Raw genomic sequence first — 26,957 nt, 5'->3', positions numbered from 1 at the left:
AAGGCTAGTCTCGGGCAGAGCCAAGGCCTCACATTCACTCAAGAGCTCAAGTTTAGGTACCAACATTATCTAAAGTGAGACGTACAGTATCAAAGAGTGGGTGTGTTAGTAAATCATTTATCAAGTGTAAATAAATATTTAAAATACCACAATGTAACCCTGCTTTTGGTATTGCTATATTTGTTCATTTAACATATCAGGGAAGGAAACAAAAAAGTCTGACCCAGTCCGAACCTCTTGGAGGTCGTGCGTCAGGGTCCCACCACTAACGGAGTCGGGATGAAAGGCGGACTTAAGAAGGCGGGGATTGGGCAGCAGGAGTTTTAGGGCCGGCTTCCAGGCCTCGGAGATTTGGGTTCTGCGCTTCCGCGGAGGCTCAAGAAAGTCGCTGCAAGAAGCAATGGACCCGCGTAGCCCTTGCCAAGGCCGGCCACCACCTGGAAAGGAGCATCCGGCTAGGCCGCAGCGGGATGCAAAATGGGGCGTGGCCGCGGGCAGAGAGGGGCGCGGCCTCGTTGGGAAGGGGCGGAGCCGCGGGGGGCAAGAAGGAAGGGCCTGGGCGGGGACACAGTGGTAGGTCCCGCGCGCGGGACGGTGTCGGGCCCAACCCCCCACTCCTAATCAGGGAGCACCGGAGGTGATTTCGGCCTAGTGCTTCTGTTCCGGGCGGGGTTGGCGGCGCCGCCTCCAGGCTTTGGGCGCCCGCGGCCTCAAAGCGCCGGAAGGGCCGGGCCTGCGCGCTCCGAGGACCTGTGGGCCGACTGCGCGGGTGCTGCGGGAGGGGCCGCGACTGGGTCTGTTTTTCGTTTCCTTTTCCTCCCTTTCTCAGTCTCATCCCCGAGACCGGAAGGTGCAGGGGCCGGGCTACAAACGGTCCCACCCACTCTGCACCCTCTCGTGTCTGGCCACGAGGGTGCCCATTCCTCTCTGGAACCCACGTATTAAAGCGGCTTCGGGGTACGCATATATGGCCTTATGTCCCGCAAGTGAAAAGTTGTTGTTTAGCCATTTAGAAGTGGGTACCTTGGAGAAGGAGAAACACTGCCGTAGGGCAGAGGAAAAAGCCTTGAGGAACTCAGGGGCGCTCACTGGAGGAACACCTCCTTCCTCAAGCCCTTGGCGCGCAGTTTGACAGGCCCGGGCCCCTGGGTTTACCCCTCCCAGTGTTCGGGATGCCGGCCCGGGGAGCAGCTTAGGGGCCGAGACGATTTCAGTACCCAAGTTACCAGCTTTGCGTCCTGGTTTTTGTCTCCCATCTAGATCTCGGTTCTAGATGCTGAGCTTTTCAGGGCTGGCTGGAAGCTACAGCCCAGTCTCCAGATGCAGTCTAAATCCAGACAGTGTGAAGACGAAACTCCTTCCCTCTTCTGGGGTTTGGATCCTGTGTTTCTGGCCTTTGCAAAACTCTACATCAGGGATATCCTGGACTTGAAGGAGTCTGGCCAGGTACCAGGTATGTGGCTGGTCACCCAGGTGGCTGCTCTGGGCTGCATCTGCACCCCACCCTCCCTTCCCCAAAAGCTGCAGAAATTTGGGGCTTAGGGCTTAGAAGAACCTTTCCAGTTGCAGCTTTGAAACTGACCTAACCTGCATCCTCAGACAAGTTGATTTCTGTGCAAGTTCAAAACAATCTAAATCTTTTTTAAATAGATGTTTGGGGGAGTAACTTTGTACTGAAGAATGTTTTTACTTGGGTTTGAGGTCTTTCATATTTAAAAATGCTCAGTTGTTTTTCTCTGGGCCTGTTTGTGGTAGAAAACTTAGGCCTTGCTTCTTTTTCTAACCACTTACCTGGCCTGGGTATGTGACTCACCTGTAAAGCTTAAGAGTCTTCATTGTAAAGAGAGGATTAGCTGTGCCTGATTTTCTTGTGGAGTTTGGTTTTGTTTTGAATAGATCAGAATCAAGATCAGAATCAAAATAATATAAACTCCCCAAGAGGAAAGACATCATCTGCCTTGTTCATCTATGTAATCCCAGCTCTTAAACAGTGCCTGGCCTCTAATGGGCTCTCGAATCGTAGTAATTGGAGCAACAAAGCATTATAAAGTTAAAGAAATCATTTTTAAAATCAGAGAGGTGGTCACTAAAGATCTTCATACCTCCAAGTACAGCAAATACAGTTTAGGATAATAAGTAATTCACATAGCTATGGATGAATCTTCACATGTTTATTATGCTATATGAGAAGTTTGATTAAACTCTCTTTGCTATTTTGAATGAATAGCAAGCTATGAGTCAGAAGTAGTTAAGAATCTCAAGTATGTACAATTTTAATGAGACCATGTTTTGTGTGTTTCCCATGCTCAGTACCAATATGTTTGGATGACCTTATACTAAAGCCTTTTGTACAGATTTTTTCACCACACCTTTATTTTCTAAGTATTGTTGGAAATGATCTGGTTTTTTCCTTGGAAGGCAGCCATCCTCTCTGTTGTCTGTTTCTCAGACCTGTCTGGTATTCTTCATAACATATCTCCTTGGGAAGAGATTAGTTCACACCAAATGTCAGTCTTGCTTAAAGATCTTCTGTAGGTGCTCAAGGAAGTATCAGGGACGTGACAGGAGCTAAACTCTTCCTGTGGGTGAAGGACTTTATAATGTATTAAGACATCATGGAAAACTGCTCCCAGTCATCTTTGTTATGTCACTGGTGGTAATGTTTCAGATGTCATTTTTAAAACGAAACTGTTGCCAAACCCAGGTTTGTGTGCTGCTTGCACAGCAAGACCAAAGAAACCAAAATGTTGGCGTTTGGAGCAGAGAAAGGTGTATTGGAAGGGCCAAGCAAGGAGAACAGGCATCTCAGGCTCAGAAAACCTGAACTCCCTTCATGGTTTTCAGGGAAGAGTTTTTAAAAGCAACATTTGGGATGAGGGCTACGGGGTGTATGACTTTCTTCTGATTGGTTGGTGGTCATGTAACAGGCTATTACCCAAATCACAATCATCGGTCTCCTGGTTCTGACCAGTGTGGGGTCTCAGCTTGAAGTTACCATCCTCCTGGGTGGGGGTTCTTAGTGCCTGCAGAAGAACTCAAAGGTGTGAATCTGGTTGTTAGGTATACCCCTTAAGGGGAAACTGGGAGTCTGTTTTGTTTGCGGCACTATTGTTTCTTGACTGCTTGGACTTGGCTTCTGCATCCCCCACTCCCCTAATTAGTAACTGCTTGAATCTGCCCCTTTGGAACTCAGAACTCGGGAAAGGTCTAAGAGGCTGAAACCTTTTTTTCTACGAAAAAAAAAAAAAAGACACAAATGCTTTTGTACCCAAGAGGGCCCCTGCAGGGCCCTGCTTGGTTTCAAAACTTCGTGGTTGAAAAAGTCATTAACTGTAATTTCACAGAGTGATCTTCTTTAGACTATAGCATCCTGAAGGGTGGGAAGTAACAACTAGTCTAGGTTTTAGTTTTGTGTTGTTTTGCTGTTGTTGTGTTTGGTTTGGTTTTCATAAAGAAAAAAACTTATTTTGACCACATAAAATTTAGAAATGCTTAAACAGCAAAGAGTATCTTAAAATAACAAAAGTTAACCAAAAAATGACTTAAAAAAAAAAAAGAAACAAATGTATAATGAAGAATTTGGGTGGCCTTTGTGGGAGGCTTCTGGAAGATCTTTGGATTTCTGGAATGATAGTGTTTTTGTTATTCACGGTGGACTCCTTGAACCATGTCTGAGTTTATGCTAATGAGGTACCTCTTGCTAGGCCCCTAGGTAGTTTCAGGGTAGGGGCCTTCAAGGCCTGAAAAACCAACCATGTGATTAAGAGGGTTGGTTTTGAGCCAGGTGACATCAATCCAACCCTGTGGGAGGGGAGGGGGACTGGAGATTGAGTTGTCAAGAGGGCAATGATTGAGTCAGTCTCTCTTGTGTAATGAAATCCTCATTAAAACTGTGGACATTGAGGCTTGGGTGAGCTTTCCTGGTTGGTAATCACACATCAGTGTGTGAAGGTGATGTGTCCTGAGGATCTGGCAGTTTTATGCTTAGACTCTCCCAGACCTTGTCCAATGTATCTCTTCCTTTGGCTAGTCCCGGTTTGTCCCCTTCGTTATAAAACTATCTTAAGTATAGCACCTTCCCGAGTCCTGTGTGTCATTCTATTAAAGTATCAGACCTGAGTTTGCCATGGAGGGTGTTTGTAGCCAGTTGGTCAGAAGTGTGCATGGCCTGAGGAGCCTCAAACTTGGGGCTGGTGCCTGAAGTGAGAGTCTCTTATGGGAGACTGCCCTTAACCTGTGAAGTTCAACCTTACTCTGGCTAGTCAGCATCAGAATTGTCTTGCAAAATGGTTGCCAATTGCCAGCTCCCCTAAATTAACCTATGAATTTAGGGTTAAACTAATAGGATGTCATGAAGTTTGACTGTGGTGATGGTGCTGTTTAGGTTTGGGGTTTTGGTTTGGCTTGATTTGGTTTGTTACAGCTCATAGCATACAGAAATGGTCTTTGTTATTCTGAATTTCTTTATCCATATCAAGCTTTACTGATGGGATAAAATAATAGAGAATCTTTTATTTGAATCAAAATACGATGCTTATATTATCTAATTGTAGAGGACCCAATGACATGGATATAATGTATTTATAAGAATTATATTGAATGAATAATGTATTTTTAAAAAATAGTGTCTTAGGCATTTTAATGCTGTCAGACTTCAGTAAGAGTATTTGTAGCATCAATTAAATAACAGCAGTTAGATCAACTCAGTGGATGTGAGTTAACTCTGGGAGTTGGTGAAGCCTGGGGTGCAGCAGTCCACGGGGGTCTCAATGAACCAGACACTATTGAGTGACTGAACACCGACAACAAGACCAAAAAATAAATCAAAGTTGCTTTTAAAAAAGAGAGTAAAGGCCGATGTCTCGCAGTGGGTGTGGCTGTTCAGGTCACTGCTGTGAAAGCTGAATCAAAGCTGCCTGTGACCCTGGGTTCCTGAGCCCTCCCAGTATGACTGTCCTCCTTCCTGGGGACCTGAAGATCCAGGCAATGGGTCCCCTGAGGTGATTGGGGCTCTGGGAGCCGCATGTGGAGCAAAGGCAGCAGGAGTGAAAGGACCATTTTGCAAAGGCTGCAGGTTAAACTCATTGTCAGCTAGTATCTGTTGTGGTGATTTTCTTTTTCTTTTTTTTTTTGGTGATTTTCTTTTCTTTGCTCCTCAGGCTTTCTCTCGGTCCATAGAGCTGCCATCCAACTTCCTTTTCTCACAGAAGAGACTTGGTGTTGAGAGAAGGAAGTGGTTCTCTCCATTGCTTTTTCCATGTCCTCCTCCTCCTTCTGAAGGTTGTGCTTCTGAAGTGTATCATCTGAGTTTCTATACACTGGGGGAACTTCCTTCTCTACTTCCAAGCAGTATATTTCCTCTTCAAACAGTTTTCTCTGCGTGATTTTACTCAAACCATCTGTTATTTTCTGCTATATGGCTCCTTCACTGTTCTATCTTGCTTTTATGTTTTTCCTTGTTATTATGCATCTTTGAGTGACTCTGACCTTGAAGACAAGCATTGACAGTCTTTGTGATGAAAGTTTAGGGGGCTCTCTTTTCTGTCTATTTTCAAGAAAGCCTACTGTGTCCTCAAGTGGAGACCTGTTCAGATTTTTTTTAAGTGTTGCCCCATGCAGAGGTGTATTCTCCATGTACGTGCCTTTTCCATGTAGTTCAGCCCAGGTGGAGCACCTTTTGGCTGGCGCTTTTCCCCTTCATAAAATATATCCACTCTTCGTTATAAAAACCACCAAAGCAGGGTATCCCAGGAAGACCCAAGAGTCCTGGGGCTTGTTTCAAGCTTTCGTGGCTTCAAGGCTAGCTGGAAAGACCTTTCAGGGGTAGGCAGCAGGCCCTCCAGGGATCCACAAGACTCCGTGGCTCTGCCCTTGACTGCTGGTGTCCTAGGAGCCACAGCCAACCACACAGAACCCGGTGGGCTGTTGTGTCTCTGATGGCACCAGCAGCACGCCGTTTCTAAAGCCTGACAACCGGACCGACCTTCAGTTAGGTTCGGGGAGGGAGAGGCCAGTCAGGTTCTAGGAGAGAGTTCTCCCTAAGTTAGCTCTGCTCAGTACTCAAATAGAAAGTCCAGGGCATTTGGGGAAGCAGAAAGGGCTGACCACAGGCAGAGACCCGTCTGGAACTCGGGTCACCATCACCCCCATCCGGCCCTGCAGCAAAGCTGGATGAAAGCAAAGTCTGCCGTCATTGCCCCTGTCTGCGTGTGAGCGAGTCCTGGAGCGGTGGTGGTGCAGAGGCTGCCATGCCCCAGCCCCTCATTTAAACTTCCCTTCTGCCACCGGAAGCCTGAGCCTGCCAGCAGAGGTCCTGTGGGACCCGGCCCCCTCTGAAGGCACACTCTCTCCTCTGTGTCTGGTCAGGGCAGGCAGGCAGGCCCGGGGGACTGAGGGCCTCCCCACAGCTCATCACTGGATTTCAATGGTAAGAACTCAGAAGTCATTCAAGAACTACCCTGCCCTACTCTGGAGATTTCATGGATTTTCCGTGGAGTCAGTTCAACCCTGTTCAATCCACGTGTTCCTAGAGGGAAGCGACTCTTCCAGGAGTAATGCAGGGACCCAGGCTCCTTAGCCCATGTGGCCCTGCCACTTCAGTTCTTGGCCCCCCAGGTTGCCCTCTGCACAGTCTCTCCGGTTGCTAAGTCTTCTTTAGAAGTCTGCCTCTGCTAGAGAGATGGCCTTTCTTTCAGCTAAATTTGACACCTTCAAACCATGTCTCCCTCTCCTAAAATCTCAGGCTGACTGAGGCTCGGAGTCTCCTTATCCATCCCCCCACCCGGGGACTCAACCATGGGTGACAGGTTCCCAGCCCCTGTATCCACGTGGGAAACAGAACCATCAGCGAAGTCATTCTGGGGGGTTCTGAAGGGCTTCAGGGTTCAGTGCAGGGCCCCCTCCCCCCAGGGGATGTGCAGAAGACAGGCTCTGAGCAGTCTTGGCAAGAACCAGAGAGGGTGAGGGAGGCCAAATGCTGAAGTGATAACTGAGTCTTTGTTTACAGTTCGTGTATGTATTTGAAAAGGAAGTCACCATTAAGTTTATAGCCTCTTTCTCAAAGTAAAGAATTCAGTCATCATAGGGAGAAGAAAAAAAAAAAGCCTGGGGAAGATTTTAGTGCAGACTCTTTAGCTGCAGGTGATAGGAAGCCAGTGCAGGTAGCTTAAGTTCAAATAGGCAGTTCAGGTAAGGATGTTGGGGGTTCCCCAGGAGGTGGGACAGCACTGGGGCCTCAGGTGGGAATGGGTGACTCACCAGAGCCAGGAGTCCCCCTCTCTGTTCTGTCTCTGCCACTGAGTCCAGAGAAGGCCTCTGGGTGTTGGTGGGCGGGGTTCTCCCTCTCAGGTTTCTCCTCTGGGGCAACCTGCCTGCTGGTGTCTGTCTGTTGCCTAAGCTTTGGAAGTAGAATTTTAAAAAGAGAAGTTTTTGAGTTGTAATCTGCTGGCCCCAAAGGGTCATGTTTTGTAACCTAATTATCTTCTCTTTTTCTTAAAAAAAAAAACAAAAAACAAAAAACTACTGCTAATTCGTAGAAATGATGACTGGTTTCCTATAAAAGCCAAAGAAGCTTTTCTCGTGGTTTCCTCTCTCTTTCCTTTTCCAGTCCCTCAAAATATAAGTACTGTGTCAGGGCTGTCTTTATGCCCCTAATGAGAGTTCTACAGGGAGGTGCATTTCATTGTCACAAGTGAAGAGATTAACCAGATCTAGTTGGGCAGTGTTGGTTTTCTCTTTTCTGTACTCGCTCAAGCTTCTTTAAAACCAAACTTTCACTTATAACCCTTGAGGAAAAGACATCTGCATTTCTTAGGGCTTGGCATTGGTCAAAAGCCCATTCTTAGGTCTGAAATTTTAGCAAGCAGCGTGCCATTGAGTTTCTGACACAGTTAACATTTACTAAAGCAGAAAACGTCATCATACATTATATGGACTTTGCCTTTTTCTTCCCTTTAATTTCAGGTGTATTTTTTTACAATGGGCATCCGATAAAACAGGTGGATATCTTGGGAACTGTAATTGGAGTGAGAGAAAAAGATGCATTCTACAGTTATGGAGGTAAGAACAATTGTGTCTGACATTAAGTTTATGTGGAAGGACCGCACTTAGCTAGACATTGAATCTAAAGAAACCCCAGCCTTTCAGAGCAGCGGAGGACTCTCACACACTCTGTGTACTTGGTCTCTAATGGGAACCATTTGCAGCCACCAACATAGACTAAATGTCAAATGAGGCAACAGGTAGGAATGATCCTGATGGATACTGTCGGGTGACACTTGTTAGGGAGCTGGGAGACAGCAGAATTAAAATGCAGTCCAGGGTCACTGGTCGATCAGGGACAGACACCTGATACCTAGGGCATAGCTGTAAATAGCAGAGGATGGTAGTATATGTTTATATTGATAACCTTTAAAGTGAGAAGGCCAGACTAACATTAAAGTAGACTTAAAGAAGATGGGGAGAGATGAAAAATAATTTATAGATTTATCCAAAACAGTTTTAAAAAAAAACATTTTGGTCAAGAATATTTACACCTTTGGGTTATCAGAAAACTTCCCTTCCCTTATGATGACAGAAACTAAATAAAGGGTTTCTATATAGTTTGAACACCAGCAAATTGTTAGAATATGATTTTAGTGTCACGGGTCTTGATTTTTTGTTTTTCATTGAATTTAATGTAATCATTTTAGTATATTGACTAAAATTCTCACAGTTAAGAGGCCAAGCTAAATGTTTTGTGGGAAGCTTAGTTTTGAATTCCAAACCTTTGCTGTAATTCACTTTGTCACTTTTTGTTGTACTGACTTGGATTTGCATTCTTGTTCTACTTGGGGGAAAAATAGAAGGTAGTTGAACTAGGTGACCAAGAACATCCCATTGACTGTCTGTGTGTGGTTGATAATTTACAGATACAGTTTCTTCAACATATATTCATTTTCCTGGGGATGATTGTCTTGTGCTTATAAAATGACATGTGAGGGGGAGATTTCTCATACTGTCTGCTTTTTCCCAACCTACATATATTTTTTTAAACTCTAAAATAGATCATCTTGTTATACATCCCCATCCTGGATCTCTTCTCTGCCTTATTTTACCAAAGACACTGGTTCTCTTTTTCTCCAGACAGTACAACTAAACATTCACCAAGTTCCTGTAGCATTCTCAACTGCTGGCTAGTACCTTATCTGTAAGACATTATCGTACTTCCTCTCCAAGTACCAGTGATGAAATACTAGTATCTTTCAGTTTACAGAGCACTCCTACATGCATAATTTCATGTTGTTCTCCTCCTAATCATTTGAAGTAGAAAGGACAAGTATTATTGCCATTTTATAGATGAGAAAACTAAAGCTCAGTTATTTGCTCAAGGTTCCACTGATGATCCAATCTCTTTACTGACTCCAATGTGCCGTGTAGTCTTTGTATAACTCAAGTGTGGTTTTTCTCTCTCCTACGTCCCTCCCCCCAGAAGATCAGCTGCATCTTTTTTTTTTTTTTAATTCTATTTATTTGGCTTAGGTTTTATTTGCAGCATGCAGGATTTTTTCTTTTCTTTTTTTTAGTTATGGCATGTGGAATCTAGTTTCCTGACCAGGGATCAAACAACCCAGACCCTCTGCTTGGGAGCGTGGAGTTCTAACCACTGGGCAACCAGTGAAGTCCCTGCATCTGGTTTTTAATTTTCTGATTTTTAGATCAAAATGTGGCTATTTGAGGACATTAGTCCTGGCTCTAGAACCAGGCCAGATATAATGCCTCTGACCTAAAAGGGCTTCACTTAGCCCCTTTTCTCATTATGAAAAGATGAAGGTGTTTTGGCTGCCTCTTCCCCAATAACCATTTCTCTTAGACTGGATATCATGAGAGCGTGACACATCTGTGGTTTGTGGGGACATGAAAAGCATTTGAAGGTTGAGAGTGGAAACACTTTTATGACTTTAATTCTCATGAGGCCTGCTCAAGAGAGAGCCGCACGCTCCCTGACCCTCTTAGGCCTAGCTTGGCTCCCGGGCCACCTGCCAGGCGGCCACTCCTGCTGTCCCAGGTCCTGTTTGTTCCTCTTGACTCACCCCACTCCTATATGCTAGATTTGCTTCCTGCTTAGCCTGATTTCATCCCATGGCTGAAACAAAAAGCAGCAGCCCAGGTCATGCCGCGCAGTGTGGGAGGACTGCCCAGCACTGCAGGGACCCTCCCCTTCTAGGGCCTTTCAGCAGCCAGACCTCAGGGCGTCAGGACAGGGTCTGCCAGGAGAGGTTCCACCCCAGGAAGTCAGAGAGTTTGGAGGGGGGGTTCTGAGAACACAGAGCTCCTGGCAGCAACTCCAGCTCAGACCTGGAATCCTGGGAGACTAGAGTTAAGACCAGAATGACCTCACGTTTTCTAGGACAAATGTTCGTGTGCTAATATTTTTTTTACTTAACATGATAAATCAAGATTTTAAACTGGCCAGAAAAGTAGTGTTGCCTAAAAGTCTTCATACATTATTTTTTTAAACTCAAAACATCCTTATTAATATTTTTTTTTTGCTTCTTAAAATGATACTCATTATAAGATAAAATTTAAAGCCAGAGAACATTTTAATACATTTTCATAAAATCCTGTGAAAATCTATAAATCAGACAAAAACAGTGTCAGTGTTTGGGTGAACATCCTTCCTATATTTTTAACATGTTCCTAATATGAAGAAATGGGGCTTCCCAGGTGGCACTAGTGGTGAAGAATCTATCTGCCAATGAAGGAGACATGAGAGACTCCAGGGTTTAATCCCCTGGAGTAGGAAGTGGCAACCCATTCCAGTATTCTTGCCTGGAAAACTCCATGGACAGAGGAGCCTGGCAGGCTACAATCCATGGGGCCACAAAGAGTCAGACATGACTGAGCACAATATGAAGAAACATAGATATACCTTCTTTCCTCATTGCTATTATGAATATTTCTTTCTCGTTTTAATATTCCTGAAATTAAGCTTATAGTCAATGTATACATTGACTTTGGGGTTCCTTCTATATACTCCAAAAGAAACTTCTTCAAGTATTTTAATGTCTTAAGATCATTTCTATCAAAACAGACTAATATTTTAATATTTTATACAAATTAGATTACATATAAGATATATATGTCTATATACATCATTTCTATTTTACAATGAGATATCTTTTAACAGCAGTGACTGTGAAACTGAAAGTCACTCAGTCGGGTCCGACTCTTTGCGATCCCATGGACTATACAGTCCATGGAATTCTCCAGGCCAGAATACTGGAGTGGGTAGCCTTTCCTTCTCCAGGGGATCTTCCCAACCCAGGGATCAAACCCAGGTCTCTCGCACTGCAGGCAGATTCTTTACCAGCTGAGCCACAAGTGAATCCCGCAGTGACTGTAGATCTTCATTATAACTTTGTATTCTCATACATCATGCCTTTGTAATTTATTTAACCTGTTATGTGTGTGCTCAGTCCTGTCCAACTCTTTGCGACCTTATGGACCTTATAGCCATTTAACCAGTTACATATTTATAAACATTTAGGTTTTTTCCAACTTCCAGTACTGTAAAGTATCCTACAATGAATAGCTTTATACAAGATCTAGGTATCTGTGTATATTTGTTCTGTTCTTCTCATCATCATAAATTACAGAAGTAAATACTAAGTCAGAGAATATAAACATTTCAAAATTTGATACACAATTCCAAACTTAAAATCTTTAGAAATTTGGTGTGAATTTACATTCCCACTAACAGCATGTGAGGGTATCAGTATTTTTAATATTTGTCATTCTAGTAGTTGAGAAATTATTTAAATTTGCTTCTTTTTTTTCTGGTAACTAGTGATTTAGCATACTGACATATGTCTGTTGGTCACTTTTATACCTTTCACGAATGGCATATTTTTTTTCTTTGCTACCTTTTCTCTTATAGTCTTGATCTTTTCCTTATTAGTTTGTGTGAGTTCTTTATATATTAAGATATTAACCCCATCATTTGTAAAATTGCTGTACAGTATTAGTTTTTAGTTATTCAAATATATCAGATTTTTTGGAATGAATTCTGATTTTTCAGGTCTGTTTAAGGAAGTCTTCCCCCCAGCAACTCTTAAGTCCAGGGTTGAAAGTATTCACCCATATTTTCTTCTCATCTTCTGAAGTTTACCTGTATTATATTTAATAAAATAAAATCCATCTAGAATTTATTTTAGTTTAAGAAGTCTTCTCAGATTCTGCTTTCAACACAGATTTAAACCAGCAATAAAAAGATTATGCCATCTATTTCTTCTGTATTACATAGTGTGCTTTTCGAACAGTCTAGCTGTTGGTTTTTTTAAAAAATCATTAAGCCCACTGACCCCTTGTTGATCAGTCTCTGTTCTGAGATTGTAAGAAATTAGGCAAAGAGAAACACTTAGCATTCCTGATCAAACATCTCTAAATTTCTCTGCAGTTGTAAATCCAAGTACAGTGGAAATTCTTTTATTTTTCTTTTGCACTGTGGATAAAATAAGCCAGACCAGTACTGTTTGTGTGACCAAGATATAATTATGTTGTATCATGAAAGTAAAACATTGCTCTCTGTGATATGCTTAGCTTTCCTTACATCCCCTGCAGTGATAAGACCTGGGCAGAAGTTAATACCCTTGAGATAGGGCAAGAGAAACGTTGACTACATTCTGCTGGGCTCCTGTATTACACTGACATTCCAGAGAATCAGTTCCCACTGGGGTGTGGTAAGCAGTTATTTCTAAGGGTGGGGGAAAAAGTTTGATCAGGGATTTGCCTAACCAAGCTCTTGAAAAATGTCATCTTTCAGTTTGGCTGAATGCAATGGCAGTGTGCTAATTTACTAGTGATGGCCCCCATCTCTGTTTACCCTTTGACACTTCTCTTGCAGTGGATGATAGCACTGGAGTTATAAACTGCATCTGCTGGAAAAGGCTGAATAATACCAAATCCTCATCAGGTAATTTTATTTGCCATGCTTCTTTACTTTTATGGGGCTTCCCTTGTGACTCAGCTGTTAAAGAATCCGCCTGCAATGTGGGAGACCTGGGTTCGATCCCTGGGTTGGGAAGATCCTCTGGAGAAGGAAAGGCTACCCACTCCAGTATTTTGGCCTGGAGAATTCCATGGACTGTATAGTCCATATAGTTCATGGGGTCGCAAAGAATCAGACACGACTGAGTGACTTTCACTTTACTTCACTTTACTTTTACAGCTAACCAACAGATGGAACTCAAGCTAGCTCAGGTGAATTAGCAGTAGTGCTAATTTTCATATTTATCCATTGGTGAATTACACTGACAACTTGAAGCACTACAGCCAGAACTTTGGCTGCTCTGTAAACTGATAGAGGGGAGCCCATTGCTTTTCTTGCTTCCATTTCTTTCTTGCTTTCCATTTCTCACTTCCTCCTAAGCCTATAGGAGTGTAAATAGATGACTAGAAGTTTCAGCATTTCATTTTTACCATCCAGTTACTATAGAAGTCAAGATGGTTTAGCCTGATTGCTGATCAAGTGAGAATCCCCTTGCTCTGGATGTATCATTTGACCAACACTCTTTTGAAAGCTTTTGCCTTGATATGGTTGCCACTAGCTTCTATGTTCACATGATCTGGATTTTCTGAAATCTCTAGCTTATTCATACAGATATGCCAGGAGTTCTGAGACTGATGAGAAGGTAAGATAGGATTCCTTTGAAGTTAGCCATTAAATAGTACAAACTAAAGAAGAACTTTAAAATTGTATTGAACTCATTGGCTATAACTGCAACATCTTTTGGAATTTCTTAAATATGTTTTAATAGTCCTTAGTTTTTTGAGCTGCTTAAATTCATAATATTAAAAAAAAATGCATGTATTATACAATAGTGGTGACCATTTTTGGTTCTAGAGAAGCAGTGGAAACTAGGGCCTTGTTTTTCTCTTTTTGCAGCATATGCAGTATGGTGCCATGTACACTGGGGTTATACAATAAATATTGCCAGTACTGACATCTAACATGTGCTATCTATGTCCTTCTGTTATACATGGTGAAAATGTATAACACTTGGAGTAGTTTCTTCTCTTTTTTTTCCCTGACATTACCTGTCAGAATCTCATCTCCCTACTTTGACTCTACTGACCAGTAGGGATGCTCCTTTGCCTAATTTTTGCATGTATTTACATTTAGAATTTGGCCATCGTTTTCATATAACTTTGATATTCCCATTTCCTAATTTGGGAACATTTGTATCAGTGGTGCTACTAAGCTGAGGAAGCTTTGTAGATTTTTAAAAAAAAATGAAGGGAGACAACAGGTTTTTATGCAGATACATCACGAAGTATGAAATAAACCTATGAGACAACCAGATATTTGAATTTTCGTGTATGTCCAGGGTATTAAAGTTATTTTCAGGTTTGTGGTTGTATTGTCACGATCTTCAGTCAGAAAGGGTAGTTTCAATGTGCTGTCTTTAGACTGAGGGTCAGCATGGTTTTTCTATATGGGGCCAGACAATAATTGTGTTCTGCTCTGTGGGCCCCATGGTCTGCATCTCAACCATTCAACATCACCATTATAACACCAAAGTGACTACAGGTAGTATGTAAACAAAGGGTCATGGTTGTGTTTCAGTAAAACTTTATTTATAAAAACATATTGTAGATGGATTTGGTCCATGTGCTGTCATTGATACACTGCTATTTTTAGACGTCGTTTTAATTTTAAAAATCAACTCTTTTTAAAAAAAAATGGTATCATCAGATATATTATGTACCTCTTAGTAATTTTTAAGATAAAATGTCTATTAATGCTGAAAGTGAGATTTTAAAATGTAAGTAGACCAATAGATGAGTAGTCACAGTTGGTAGCCTTAATTAGAAATTGCTTTGAGAATAAAAAGTGAGGGTAAGGGTACAAGGAGAAAGCCTGAAAGTGATCCTCATCATGTTATATACGAAGTGATATTTTAAAATTGTTCCCAACTAGCCCATTCTCTCCTTTTAATTTAAATTGCCCTCATTTTCAAAGTTTTCCACTGGAAAGTGGCCATTGAAGACTAATGTTTTTAAACAAAATTTAGTCTGAGTCAAAAATCATGTTCCAGTTGGTATCGGTATAAAAATATAATATTACCTCCTATAAATGTCACATTGAATGTACCATTTGGACTCAGCTTATGAGAAAAGTTAAGAAAGCTTGGCGTTTAATATTAGAATTTTAAAGAGGATTTATCTTTCAGAGTGGAATAGGCTACTTAAAATGAAATTGTCAGGCTCCAACCATCTCATTATACTCATTAAATTACACAGCTTGAGCCGTTCTTTCAGCAGTTGGGTTCACCCGTTAAATGAAAGCTGAGCCTCTTTTTCTCAGACCAGCCCTCAGTGTGATCACTTCAGCAGCGCTGTACGAAGCATTCATTATTACCTATAACATCTGAATCATGGCAGTGAAATTTATAAATACGTTTAAAATTCAGCCTAAATAGAAGAGGACTTAAAGATAGGAACCCAGACAGAATAACCTTTTAAAAAGTAATACTTGGGTATTTTCTGAAGAAACCCAGTAAGTCGAGTAACATTAAGTTGATTGTCTAGATTCCAGGCTATTGGTTACTGGTCTACACAGAGTTCTCCGAGCTTCTTGGGTTGCTTTTTCCCTTAGTATAGTCAGTGTGTTAAAAGAAAAGTAATGCCTTTGTATGTTACAGAGCCACAGTTATCTAAGTTATATTAGATTAAGAAGCAGAAAATTTGATCAATAGACTATTATTCATTCCATTATAGGAACCCTAGTATATGACAAAGCAGAAATAATACAACAATAGGAAATAAGTAAGCATTTAACAAATGTAGTTGGTTTGGGTAGATAACAATATTTAAAAAGAGGTAACTGACCACTGTCTTGCAACTTACATAAAATAACCCGAAGAAGATAGAGTTATGTATTTATCATAATAAATATGGGGCTATCTATGTTAAGCTCTTATATAGCTGTTAAAGCAGCTGTTTAGCTGTTAAAGCAATGAAAGCTATCACTGGTGATGAGAGATAGATTAAACGATTTTTTCAAACTTTTATGCCTTAAAATGAAATCAAATAAACATAAAAAAAAGCACTGGAATGTGGAGAAGGGATGTAATAAGCATTATTGATAAAGCTTCTTGTACTTTTTTCAGAAATAAACATAAAATGTTCAAAAGAGATGAAGGGCTTATGCATAAAAAAATGCAGAGAGTAGATCATCTTATATAAAAACACAGAGTCTCTCTGGCAATTTGAAAGCAAATGAAATGCTATAGAATCATTATGTATTTTTTAAGGTGTTAAAAACCCGAATGACTGAAGCCAGTGTCAGAGCCATAAGGCTGCATGCCTTGCTGGTGACACTTTGTAAAAAGAGAATGGTATGATTGTTTGTTTGTTTTCTGACCAACATTCTGATAATATGCAATGCACTCGAAACCTTTTTGTCCTTTTCTATCCAGTAATCCCCAATGAAAGACCCCAAGGAAAGCAAAATTTTTGTCTTGAGGGCCTAATTGTTCATTTTTCATAAGTATCTGACATTTATTGAATGTTTCCTGTGGATCTGGAATTATGCTAAGCTCATGATGTAAGGACCATACACAACAAGTCCATGTGTGAGAGTGACTGTTGTATCCACAACAGAGCTGAGGAAACAGACACAGTGAGGTTAAGCAGCCTGCCCGAGGTCACACAGCTAACAGGAAGTGACCTGACGTTCAAGCCAGGTCTGTCTGACTCCATTCATTACCCAAGTGCTGACCTCTAAGCCCTGTACAGGGCTAATGATAAAAACCAAAACAAACAAAAAAAAATTACGAAAGCAGAAGGATGAAACATCTAATGAGACTATCTGGCGTATGAACATGCCAGAATGCTGTGTTGTTATTTCACATGCTGGATTGTATAGATTCTGTGGATACATGTGTGTGTTTGAAGTGATGCTAGACAGAAAAACAACACACAATTGTTTACACACACTAGCTGTAACTATGGAAAATATGAGTATATTCATGGGGCAAGCAGCTGAGAATAAAGAATAAGCAGGAAGGCTCTGGAGTTAGAGACTGCCTGAGTTCACACTCCAACTTTGTTGCTAACCAGTTGTTTTACTGTGGGCAAGTTGTTTGATGTCTCTGTGATTCAGTTTCCTCATTAGTAAAATGGGGCTAATGATAAATAAGAGTGGTTATGAGGATTAGATGTGCTGATAGGTTATAAAGTCTTCAGAACAGCTCTGGCAGTACCTGAACATTCATGGCTATTCTTATTTTCATAACTTAACTAATACATTTTGGAAGTAAATTCAAGCGATGGAAATTATTTAGAATTGAATGTGCATTGGGTTATTTTCACCATAAAGTTGCTTGCTCAGTCACTCAGTTGTGTCTGACTCTTTGCGAATCCATGGATGGTAGCCCACCAGGTTCCTCTCTCCATGGGATTTCCCAAGCAAGGATGCTGGAGTGGGTTGCCATTTCCTCCTGCAGGGGATATTCCCAACGCAGGGATGGAACCTCTGTCTCTTGCATCTCCTGCATTGGCAGGCAGATTCTTGAAGTTGCTTAAATTTATAGTTTTAAGTGGTGTGAGTGAGTGTGTGTGTGTGTGTGTGTGTGTGTGTGTGAGAGAGAGAGAGAGAGAGAGGAAGTGAGCAAGAGCATGAGAGAGCAAGAAGTCAGCCTAGTTACGCAACAAAGAAGAGAAGTGAGAGAGATTAAGGTATTGAGTACCTCAATGGAACATCAGCCTTGGGCAGATTTGCCTTCCCCATAAACAATTGCAAATAGAGACTCTTGGGCCTCTTTCCCCTCAGGCCAATATTCTGTCTCCCTGCAAGGACACTTTCAAGCGTTGTTTAGAGCTATTGCCACCAAACCCAGCTGAACTCACACAGAATTCAGCTCAGGCCTTTGCACAGGTGATGCTGGGGTAGGAAAGAAGACATTGGACACTGGATTGTCCAGCCTGCCACCAGACTCTATTCCCTTCACCCAGACCTTTGAATAACTACAGCTTATGCCTTTTATTCAATAGAGGGTTTTGAAGGATGACCCAGATTTCCTACAGTAGAACAACCAGTCAGAAATAGAGTAAATAAATGTCTTGTGTCTGCCTTACCCCAAGCTCTCTCCCAAAGTTGGTGGAGTGATCATGTTGCGCATTTCCTTCTTTCCTTCTGGCCCTAACAGCTACAGCCGCTCCAAGTGCAAGAGAGCTGAGCTTAACCTCTCAGCTTAAGAAGCTGCAAGAGACCATTGCACAGAGAGCAAAGTTGGAAATTGGGGACATTATCCGGGTCAGAGGCCACATCCGCATTTTCAGAGGAGAGCGAGAGATTCATGCCACGACTTATTGTAAGCATACAGTGTCTTTGCCCTGTTGCTTGTTATTTTTTGTGTGTGTCCAGTAAGCTTATTTAGTAAAAAGTCAAACTTCTGAAAAGTTCAAATACAAAGCTTTAATGAAAAAAATTGTATTTGCAACATGATTTCTTTAGAAAAGCAGCGTTTATTTATTTTGAAGAGAAGTAACTTTAAATAAATTGGGAAAGAAAATAAGTGATTTATCGTATATGGCTGACATTTTATTTGGACAACATAGTAGAGTCTCTAAAATACTTTGAAGTTCTTAGTGTGAATCCATTTAGGGAAGAGCGTTCATAGTCTTCAAAATGACGGGAGATTTCTTGAGTACCACTGAGAGAGTCAGCTAATCGGAAGCATGACAGTCCTTTGTCATCAGGGCCATGCCCATTGCACCGATTTGGCTGGTTTTCACTTGGAAATCTCAAGGACAGCCCCAGTTATCCACCACTGTACCAGATGCGTGAATACGTCTGTATGCTTTCCCTCACCTTGGTCTACTCTGGTCACATCTGTGACACTCAGGGCATCACCTCCCCTTTCATGGGATGGCTGGAGACCATTTAGTGCTTCTAGACCGTGTGATCCTGGGCATCCGTAAGGAAGAAGGCCCACCAAGGGCCCCATTTACTGTTGCCCCAGCAGCAGTCTGGACTTGGGAAAGAACTAATCTCAGTGTTGTTTCCGTGGCTCGTTAGATAAAGTGGATGACCCAGTATGCAACCTTCAGATCGCGAGGATGCTGGAGCTGCCTGCCATCTACAGGAAAGTGTATGACCAGCGCTTCCACAGTCCTGCCCTAAAGGAAGAAGAGGCACTGAGGTAAGTTATGGACTGCAGCTGCTGGGGGTGTGGGCCAGCCAGTGGGATCCCAGATGCTGGGGTAGGCCTGAGCCGTCCACTCCCTCCCTGTGGGGCTCTGGGCAAGTCTGTCACCCTCCAGATGCCTCCGTGTCCTCATCTGTAATATGAAGGAGGTAACAGTGCAGATTTTCTGAGGTGGTGGGAAGGGAAATATATGTGTAATTGGAGTCTCTGAAGGAGTGGAGTGGGGAGCAGAGAAAAAATATTTGAAAAATTCACGGATGAAAATTTTCCAAGTCTGATAAGAACTGAACACTCACAAATGACCCAAGAAGGTCCATGAACCCCAAGAAATCTGAAGAAAACTGCACCAAGGCTCACTGTGATCAAGGAAACAATACCTCAGCCAGAGAGGAGTTTATTCTCTTTGAGGGAGAGAAAAATAAACAGGAGGAGTAAGAATATATGTGTGTTTGTAACTCTATGCCTCAAAGAACTCAGAGGAGACAGAAATAGTCATAGTGGTTGCTGGGGATGGGTGGATGGGGGCTGGGAGGAGGGTGGAAAGGAGACTCTTCACCATGTATCCTTTAATCTTATAAACATACTTATAGATTACATATTCCAAAAAATTACTTTAAAAAAATCCCCAAACTATAGACCTGTATAAACAGTGGAAGTTCTCCATTTTCCTGTCTCCCCCCTCAGTACCATTACCCAGAGGTTACCACTGTGCAGAGGCCGCGGCATGTATCCTGTTAGACTTGTTTCTTCTGCGCACACACAAGCATGCGTATCCACCTGCGTATGTTGTGGGTTGTCATTTGCTTCTTGACAAAAATGGCACTGTCCTTCACATACCATTCTGCAGCTTGATTTTTTTTCTAAAGCAGTCACGAATATCAGTTCCCATAGTTCTGCCTCATACTTTTAAACAACCGTGCAGTGTTCACTGGGTGCATTGCCCATTACGTGAAAAACACATCCTGATAACACTTCACTTGCTCACCATTTGTGTGTGCATGCTCAGTCACATCTGACTCTTTGCAAACCTCTGGACTGTAGCTCGCCAGGCTCCTCCGTCCATGGGATTCTCCAGGCAAGAATCCTGGAGTGGGTTGCCATTTCCTTCTCGAGGGGATCTTCCCAACCCAGGGATCAAGCCCATGTCTCCTGCAGTGGCAGGTGGATTCTTTACCACTGTGCCACTTGGGGATCCCATTTCAGGTTCAGGCACGTTCAAAAGGAACAAACTTAATATTAATAGTTTTCTGCAAGTCTTGTTGAAACTCCCCCAGCAGCAATCCTGGCACCCTGGACCTTGACAGTCTCACGTGTCTGCTGAGTGAAAAGGCCAAAGAGTTCCTTGTGGAGAACAGAGTGCAGACCTTTTACCAGCAGGAGTTGGAAACTGTGGAGTCCCTTCTGTCCCTTGCCAACCAGCCTGTGATTCACAGCGCCTGCTGTGGGCAAGTAAGTGCGGCATGCCCATGTGAGAAATCAAGGCCCCTGCCCCAGATCTGCAGCTGGAGAGTGTGGGTAGACGTGACTGTGGCATTAAGACTCACGGAGTGTACTCAGAGTGTAGAGGTTATGTTGATTCTGTTCTGGAAAGGTCACTGACCACTGAGAATTTGAAAGGAGAATGGACGTGCCCTTTTCCCCTCCTTAATCTCATGAAGCTTAATCTTTGGGTAGAAAAAAAAAATAGTCTAAGGTTCATAGTACTTTGTATTCACTGAGATGGGCATTTAATTTCAGCTGGAGCCAAAGAAGGGGGAAATAGATGAGAAGAACTGATTATTCTTGCAAAATTATTTTTTGAACAGCAAGATGATTCTTGAACTTCAACCAAGGTTTTTAATGACTTGCTCTCTCTTCTCCATAATAAGGTTAACTTGTCCTGTGTTAGGAGTTTGAATAAAGAACAATTTGTATTCAGTCTGGTTTATAAACAAAAATTTTAAGGAACACTCAAATAATTTTTTATTCGTCCTAGAAACAGCTATCCCCGTTTTTTCACCCATAGTGTTAGAGGTGAACTTAAGTTGTTTCATCTTTACTTATTAGCCTGGAAAAATTATCTGAGACTTTGATTTTAGGCTTTCCCTTTCAGCACAATTCCTCAGTTTTTTCGTTGTTGTAACATGACTTGTATTTATTTATTCCACCAGGAATGATCTCTGCTTGAATGTCACCTTCTTGCCCTCCCTGACCTTCTCTAACAGTCATCAGCTTCCTCACTGTGTTATCACCCTGTTTCCGTATCTCTTGATAACACTGGTATTTATTTGTTTGGCTGCCTATTGCTTCACCAGAATTTAAGTTCTCTAAAAGTAGAGGCTTTGGCTGTCTCTTTCTTTGCTGTCTAGAATGGGGCCTGGAACAGAGCTGGCATAAAGTATGTTCTCCACAGTTACTTGTTGATAGAAAGAATGAATGGTTTTAAAAATTCCGGTAGCCCAGGAATTAATTCCCTGGCAGTCCAATGGTTAGGGCTTGGAGCTTTTGCTGCCGAGTGCCCAGGTTCAATCCCTGGTTGGGAAGCCGGGATCCCATAAGCCTCGCTGCATAGCCAAAAAATAAAAGGAAACAAGCAACAAAAATAAATAGAAAATAAAAATTCAATTAGTCCCTGAAAGTATCTAGTTTTCCCATCCTCCCTCCTCCTCCCCTTTCTCTAGAGACAAGTGCCACAACTAGTCTCATGAATATCCTTCTGCAGATAATCTGCATATATAAATTAAAAGTAGTTGTATCCTCTCTTTTACACAAACGGTATCCTACTGAACACTATATCTATGTAGTTTTTCATTGTGTGTGTGTCTTACAGGTCCTTTTCCCAGCCATATGAACATATTTGCCACTCCATAATAATCTTTTACTATGTGTACCATAATTTTCTTAAGGGGTCTGGCCATTCCTGGACTGTTCAAGGTTTTCTAGTCTTTTGTCATTAGCAGCAGGGCTTGCATGATAACCCTTGAGAGGTAACATGATTATTCTTCACCATTCCTATGGAGGTCTTCCCTGGTGGCTCAGTGGTAAAGAATCTGCCTGCCAATGCAAGAGACATGGGTTCAGTCCCTGGGTCCGGATGATCCCCTGGAGAAGGAGATGGCAACCCACTCCAGTGTTCTTGCCTGGGAAATCCCATGGACAGAGGAGACTGGTGGGCTACAGTCCATGGGGTCGCAAAGAGTCAGACACGACTGAGCGAGTAAACATCAACGGCATTCTGGTGGAGCAGATACCAAGTCCCCATCCCCACCTTCTGAGTGTGGCCGCTGCTTCTCAGTTTCATTCGGGAACCTAATTATCTCTTCCCGGCACCAGGCCATGTGCCCGGTGACCCACAGTTTCATACACGGAGAGGAGGGATACCGTTTCAGGAAACCCCAAGGTGGGGTGGGTCAGGACTGGCTGCTTTGTTCTGCACCACTGTGGCTTCTGCACAGGGCTAGCTCCCCAGCTGTCCACTGACAGCACAAGTGACCTTCCTCCCACTTAATCATTTAGAGGAGGCTCAGTGCCAACTTGGCCTCCCAGGGCTTCTGACCACTCTCTTGGCATGTTTAGAAGGAAACTTTGAAGCTTAGCAAAGACCACATTCTTCCTGTGAGCTGGCTCTTCTGCGAGAATTAAATAGGGAGAACTGAACTAGAAAGCCCCTCCGTTCAGAACATTCCAAAGGGGACTTTTGGCATGATTATCTTTTTGTAAATGTTCAGAACAGAAATCCATGCCTGCCCAGTGCTGTATGTTTAAAAAGCAATGAATATGGCGCTATATCTGTTTTGTCTCTGGAAGCTATTTTTCCATCAATTATGAATTATTCTCTCACATGACTCTGGTTGGGGAGGTCAGTGTCATTACATTGAATTCTGTTTAATAGAGCCTGGGAGACCTAAGACACTTCACAATGACGGTGAAACCATAGATCCTCTGGCACTTTTTGTAGTCATACAGATGAAAGCTTAACAACAACAAAAAATCATTGTGATCATGTTATACTTGAGAAGGTGGGGAGAGTGGGTTTGATTGTTTTCCTCCTTTCTTTTTTTTTCCACGGTGGCTCATCTTAGCACATCCAGAAACATGATAAGCAAACTGGCAAAACCATTGTTTCTTTGACAGCTGGATAAATGTTGAGTTTGTTTGGGAACGAAGACTATATATATACTTCAGAGATCCACCCAGTTCCTGACCTGCCACGAGGAGAGGCCTGCAGAGGCTCAGCCCGTTCAGCCAGTCACTGTTTTTGTTTCTGAGCAGTTTCGGTTTCCTGAATAAGATGAGTCTGTCACTGCTCTTTAGAAAAAGACAAGAAAGACACACCTCTCAGGCCAGGGAAACCTACTAGCTACAAGGACCGCTGGGGGTTTTATCCTCAGGACCATGTCTTTACAACCAGCAGGGAATTACGTCCCAAGGTCAGCTGAGGCAAGTGTTTTTGGAAAAGAAGCTTCACACATTGTTGATATTTACGGGAGCCTTTTCTGCTGGGCCCACCTGGTTCACAGACGAAACTGCTGTTAGTCTCCCAGGCCTCACACCCTCCCTTCCTGCTGCTCCGTCTCACTGAACTCGGGGAGGAGGAACCCAGCTTCCTGTATGGTCTGGGGATAGTCAGCAGTCATTTTCACTGACAGGAATAACCATGTAAAAGCGTTTCTAGTCAGTTTCCAATTTACTTCTACATTGGTAAGAGATGGAATAAACTCAACCCTTAGGATCTTTCTATTAAAGGTGAATCAGCTTAGAATTATGAAGTAGCTGTATAGAGTTGTGGTGGGGGAGCCTGTGTTGGGTTGATCATTCCTTTTCCTAAGTGAGAGCACTCATGTATGAAATTAGAAATAGCTCTCCCCCGGCTCCCCCCTGAATAAAAAGGCACGTGGCTGAGGATGGCTGGATGAGGTGTTTATTCTAAACACACCCAGATAGCTTTTCTGCCTGTGGGAGTCATCAAGTATTTCTCAACCTTATTCTCCCTTCAGAGAATGGATGCTGTCATAACCTGGAATGCTTGTCAACTGTCAGACCCAGGTTCTAATGCCCAGGTTCCCCAGGCCTGTTCTGTTGAGGGGAAAAAACCTTGACTCTGAATATAATGAAGAAAGTTAGACTCTTCTCTTTAGCCCAGGAGAGCAGGTCGCCAGGATCTATTAAATTCAAACTATGCTGTCTGGAAGGCCTCTCCTAGGAAGCAAAGGTTTCTTTCAGGATGGAATTGTCAATACTGGAGGCCATATGGGGGTGCATTTTCTCTACCTGTCACTTTGAGGGAACATTATAGAAAATCTGAGGGGCACTTTCTGTTTCAGCATCTGTGGGTGCTGTCCAGACAGCCTCATAAGGCCCTTCCATTAGAGAGGCAGGACTTTGCCTTCGCTTTGCCATGTTTTTCTTTTTTTAGGCTCTCTGATCCTTTTAATATCTTTACAGATTTCTCTCACATTAAAAATGGATCTGGGGACTTCCCTGGTGGTCCAGTGGTTAAGACTTTGCCTTCCAGTGTGGAGGGTGTAGGTTTGATCCCTGGTGGAGGAGCTAGGATCCCACATGCCTCCTGGCCAAAAACCCAAAACTGTAACATTGTAACAAATTCAATAAAAACTTTTTAAAGAAATGGTCACATCTTAAAAAAAAAAAAATGGGTATGTACCTTGAAGGACAGTTATTACTCACCACTTCCTTTGTTTTAGGAAGGAACTGAAAATCCCTAGTGAAATAGTTAGAAAGCTACTTCCTATCTCTACAGGGTATTTCGTTCCACTGATGGCACATGCATTTTCTTGGTCACCCACTGTGTGTCAGGGAGCAGGTGGCCTAGATGAAGCACAAAGTCCCCAATTCAAGAAGCACACAATCTGATTAACCATGGTGGGACATGGTGAAAAACGTGGCTTCCTTGAAATAAGAGGTAGGATGACCTGGTAACCTCTGTAGGCACACTTAGAGAAGGGAAGGGATACCGAAGTTGAGGAGAGAGCAACCTCTTAGCAGCAGAGCATCCTTCATTGTGCCTCTCTTGCTTCCCCCCAGGGCCCCGTCTGCCTTCAACCCAGGGACCCTCCCCTTTGATAGGTCTCTGCACAGCTGTTTGCCTTCACTGTCCTCTATTTAAAATAAGGAGTCTATTTAATACTCTCTATGTGTTGAAATCCCTAACCTATTTCAATGTGTATAAAATTCTTTGATGTCCTTAGGAAGAAGTTGTATTATTGTTGTTCAGTCTCTAAGTTGTGTCCAACTCTTTGCGACCTCATGAACTGCAGCACACCAGGCTTCCCTGTCCTTAACTGTTTCCTGGAGTTTATTCAGACTCCTGTCTGTTGAGTCCGTGATGCCATCCAACCATCACATCCTCTGTCTTCCCCTTTTACTCTTGCCCTCTATCTTTCCCAGCATCAAGGTCTTTTCCAATGAGTCGGCTCTTTGCATCAGGTGGCCAGAGTATTGGAGCTTCAGCTTCAGCATCAGTCCTTCCAATGAATATTCAGGGTTGATTTCCCTTATATGTATGTGTGTGTGTGTATATATATATATATGTATATATATATTCAGTATATTATATATATACATGTATGTATATATGAAAATCTTTGACTTTTTTATACAGAACCAAAGATTCTATACATATTGGCTCACTTTTTTGATTAAAATTGTGGCCATATATAAATTTGATTATTTACAAATTTTAATATTATAAATAAATTATTATAGTATTTAATATTGGCCATATTAAAATTGATAAAACAATTTTAATCAAAGAAGTGAGCCAGTATGTATAGAATCTTTTGTTCTGCATAAAAAAAAAATAAAGATTTTCATCTTAATTTTTCTGTTTCCTATCATTGAGTTAAATGAATTACACAAAAAACTAAGGGGTAGAACGGTTATCAAGTGTGATTCTGCCAGAGCAGACTTCCCAGCCCTCCTTAAATACCATCTTGCTAGGCCCGTGCATACCTGAATCTTTCTGACTACACCATAAGAAGCCTCTTGGGTGAATTTATAACCAGTTGGTCTAGGGAGTTGCCCTCAAGTGCTATAAGATGGGACTTACTTCTTTCCCTCTTTTTTTTTCTTTTTTTCCTTCCTACAGATGGGTTTTAAGAATGACACCACTTCCAGAGCAATTCACAGTATATTTAGGAATGCTGTAAAGCTGCTGCAGGAAAAAGGACTCGTTTTCCAGAAAGATGGTGGTTTTGATAACCTATTCTATGTAAGAGACCTGCAACTTAACATTTTTTCCCCATAGCTTCCATTTGCAGATATATGTATTACTTAGGAATACGTATTTGCTGTTTTTAAAAGTCAGTCATTAAGGAGGTACATAAAGTAAGGAGTGAAAGCTGGCCTTTGTCTTTCCTCTGGTATCATTTTTAGCAGTACATTCTTCTGCACGCTTATAAATATATGCTTCTGTTATCAAAAAAAGTATGTGATCATCCTCTAAATCAGGGTTTGTCAACTTCAGTTGTTTGGGCCAGTTGATTCTTTGTCGTGGGGGGCTGTCCTCTGTATTGTAGGGTGTTTGGCAATATCCTTGGTCTTCACCCACTTGACAGCGGGAGCAGCACCCCCAGTTGGGGCAACCTTAATGTCTCCAGACATTGCCAAGTATCCCTTGGGACAGTGGAGAACCACTACTCTAAATAACACTCTGTAAGTGTTTTGGATACCATAATAGCACATCCCAGGCCTCTTTCCATATTAGTCCTTGTAAGTCCACCTCATTCTTTTTGACATCTGTATGGTATTCTATAGTATGGGAAC

The 26,957-nt window shown here is 42.3% G+C and overlaps 1 protein-coding gene across 7 annotated transcripts in view; it reads left to right on the top strand.

Moving 5' to 3' along the window:
• The first annotated feature begins 552 nt into the window (after nucleotides 1-552).
• The window catches only part of STN1 (STN1 subunit of CST complex), a 36,390-nt gene continuing 9,985 nt past the window's right edge, over nucleotides 553-26,957 (top strand). Inside the window, exons 1-8 of one of the 7 annotated variants that reach the window (XM_061162545.1) lie at nucleotides 553-573; nucleotides 1,261-1,453; nucleotides 7,963-8,058; nucleotides 12,884-12,952; nucleotides 18,192-18,356; nucleotides 19,064-19,187; nucleotides 20,468-20,642; nucleotides 26,281-26,403. In XM_061162545.1, coding sequence (XP_061018528.1) covers nucleotides 1,321-1,453; nucleotides 7,963-8,058; nucleotides 12,884-12,952; nucleotides 18,192-18,356; nucleotides 19,064-19,187; nucleotides 20,468-20,642; nucleotides 26,281-26,403 — 885 coding nt within the window. In that variant the 5' untranslated portion in view covers nucleotides 553-573; nucleotides 1,261-1,320. Of the gene's footprint in view, nucleotides 574-594; nucleotides 795-832; nucleotides 958-1,260; nucleotides 1,454-7,962; nucleotides 8,059-12,883; nucleotides 12,953-18,191; nucleotides 18,357-19,063; nucleotides 19,188-20,467; nucleotides 20,643-26,280; nucleotides 26,404-26,957 lie in introns of those variants that run through there. The other 6 variants (XM_061162547.1, XM_061162549.1, XM_061162548.1 and 3 more) reach the window with 6 other exon arrangements.

The sequence above is a fragment of the Dama dama genome, chromosome 15 (assembly GCF_033118175.1).
Source record: "Dama dama isolate Ldn47 chromosome 15, ASM3311817v1, whole genome shotgun sequence".
In the NCBI taxonomy this organism is placed as follows: Eukaryota; Metazoa; Chordata; class Mammalia; order Artiodactyla; family Cervidae; genus Dama; species Dama dama.
This window is presented reverse-complemented; position numbering and strand designations above follow the sequence as displayed.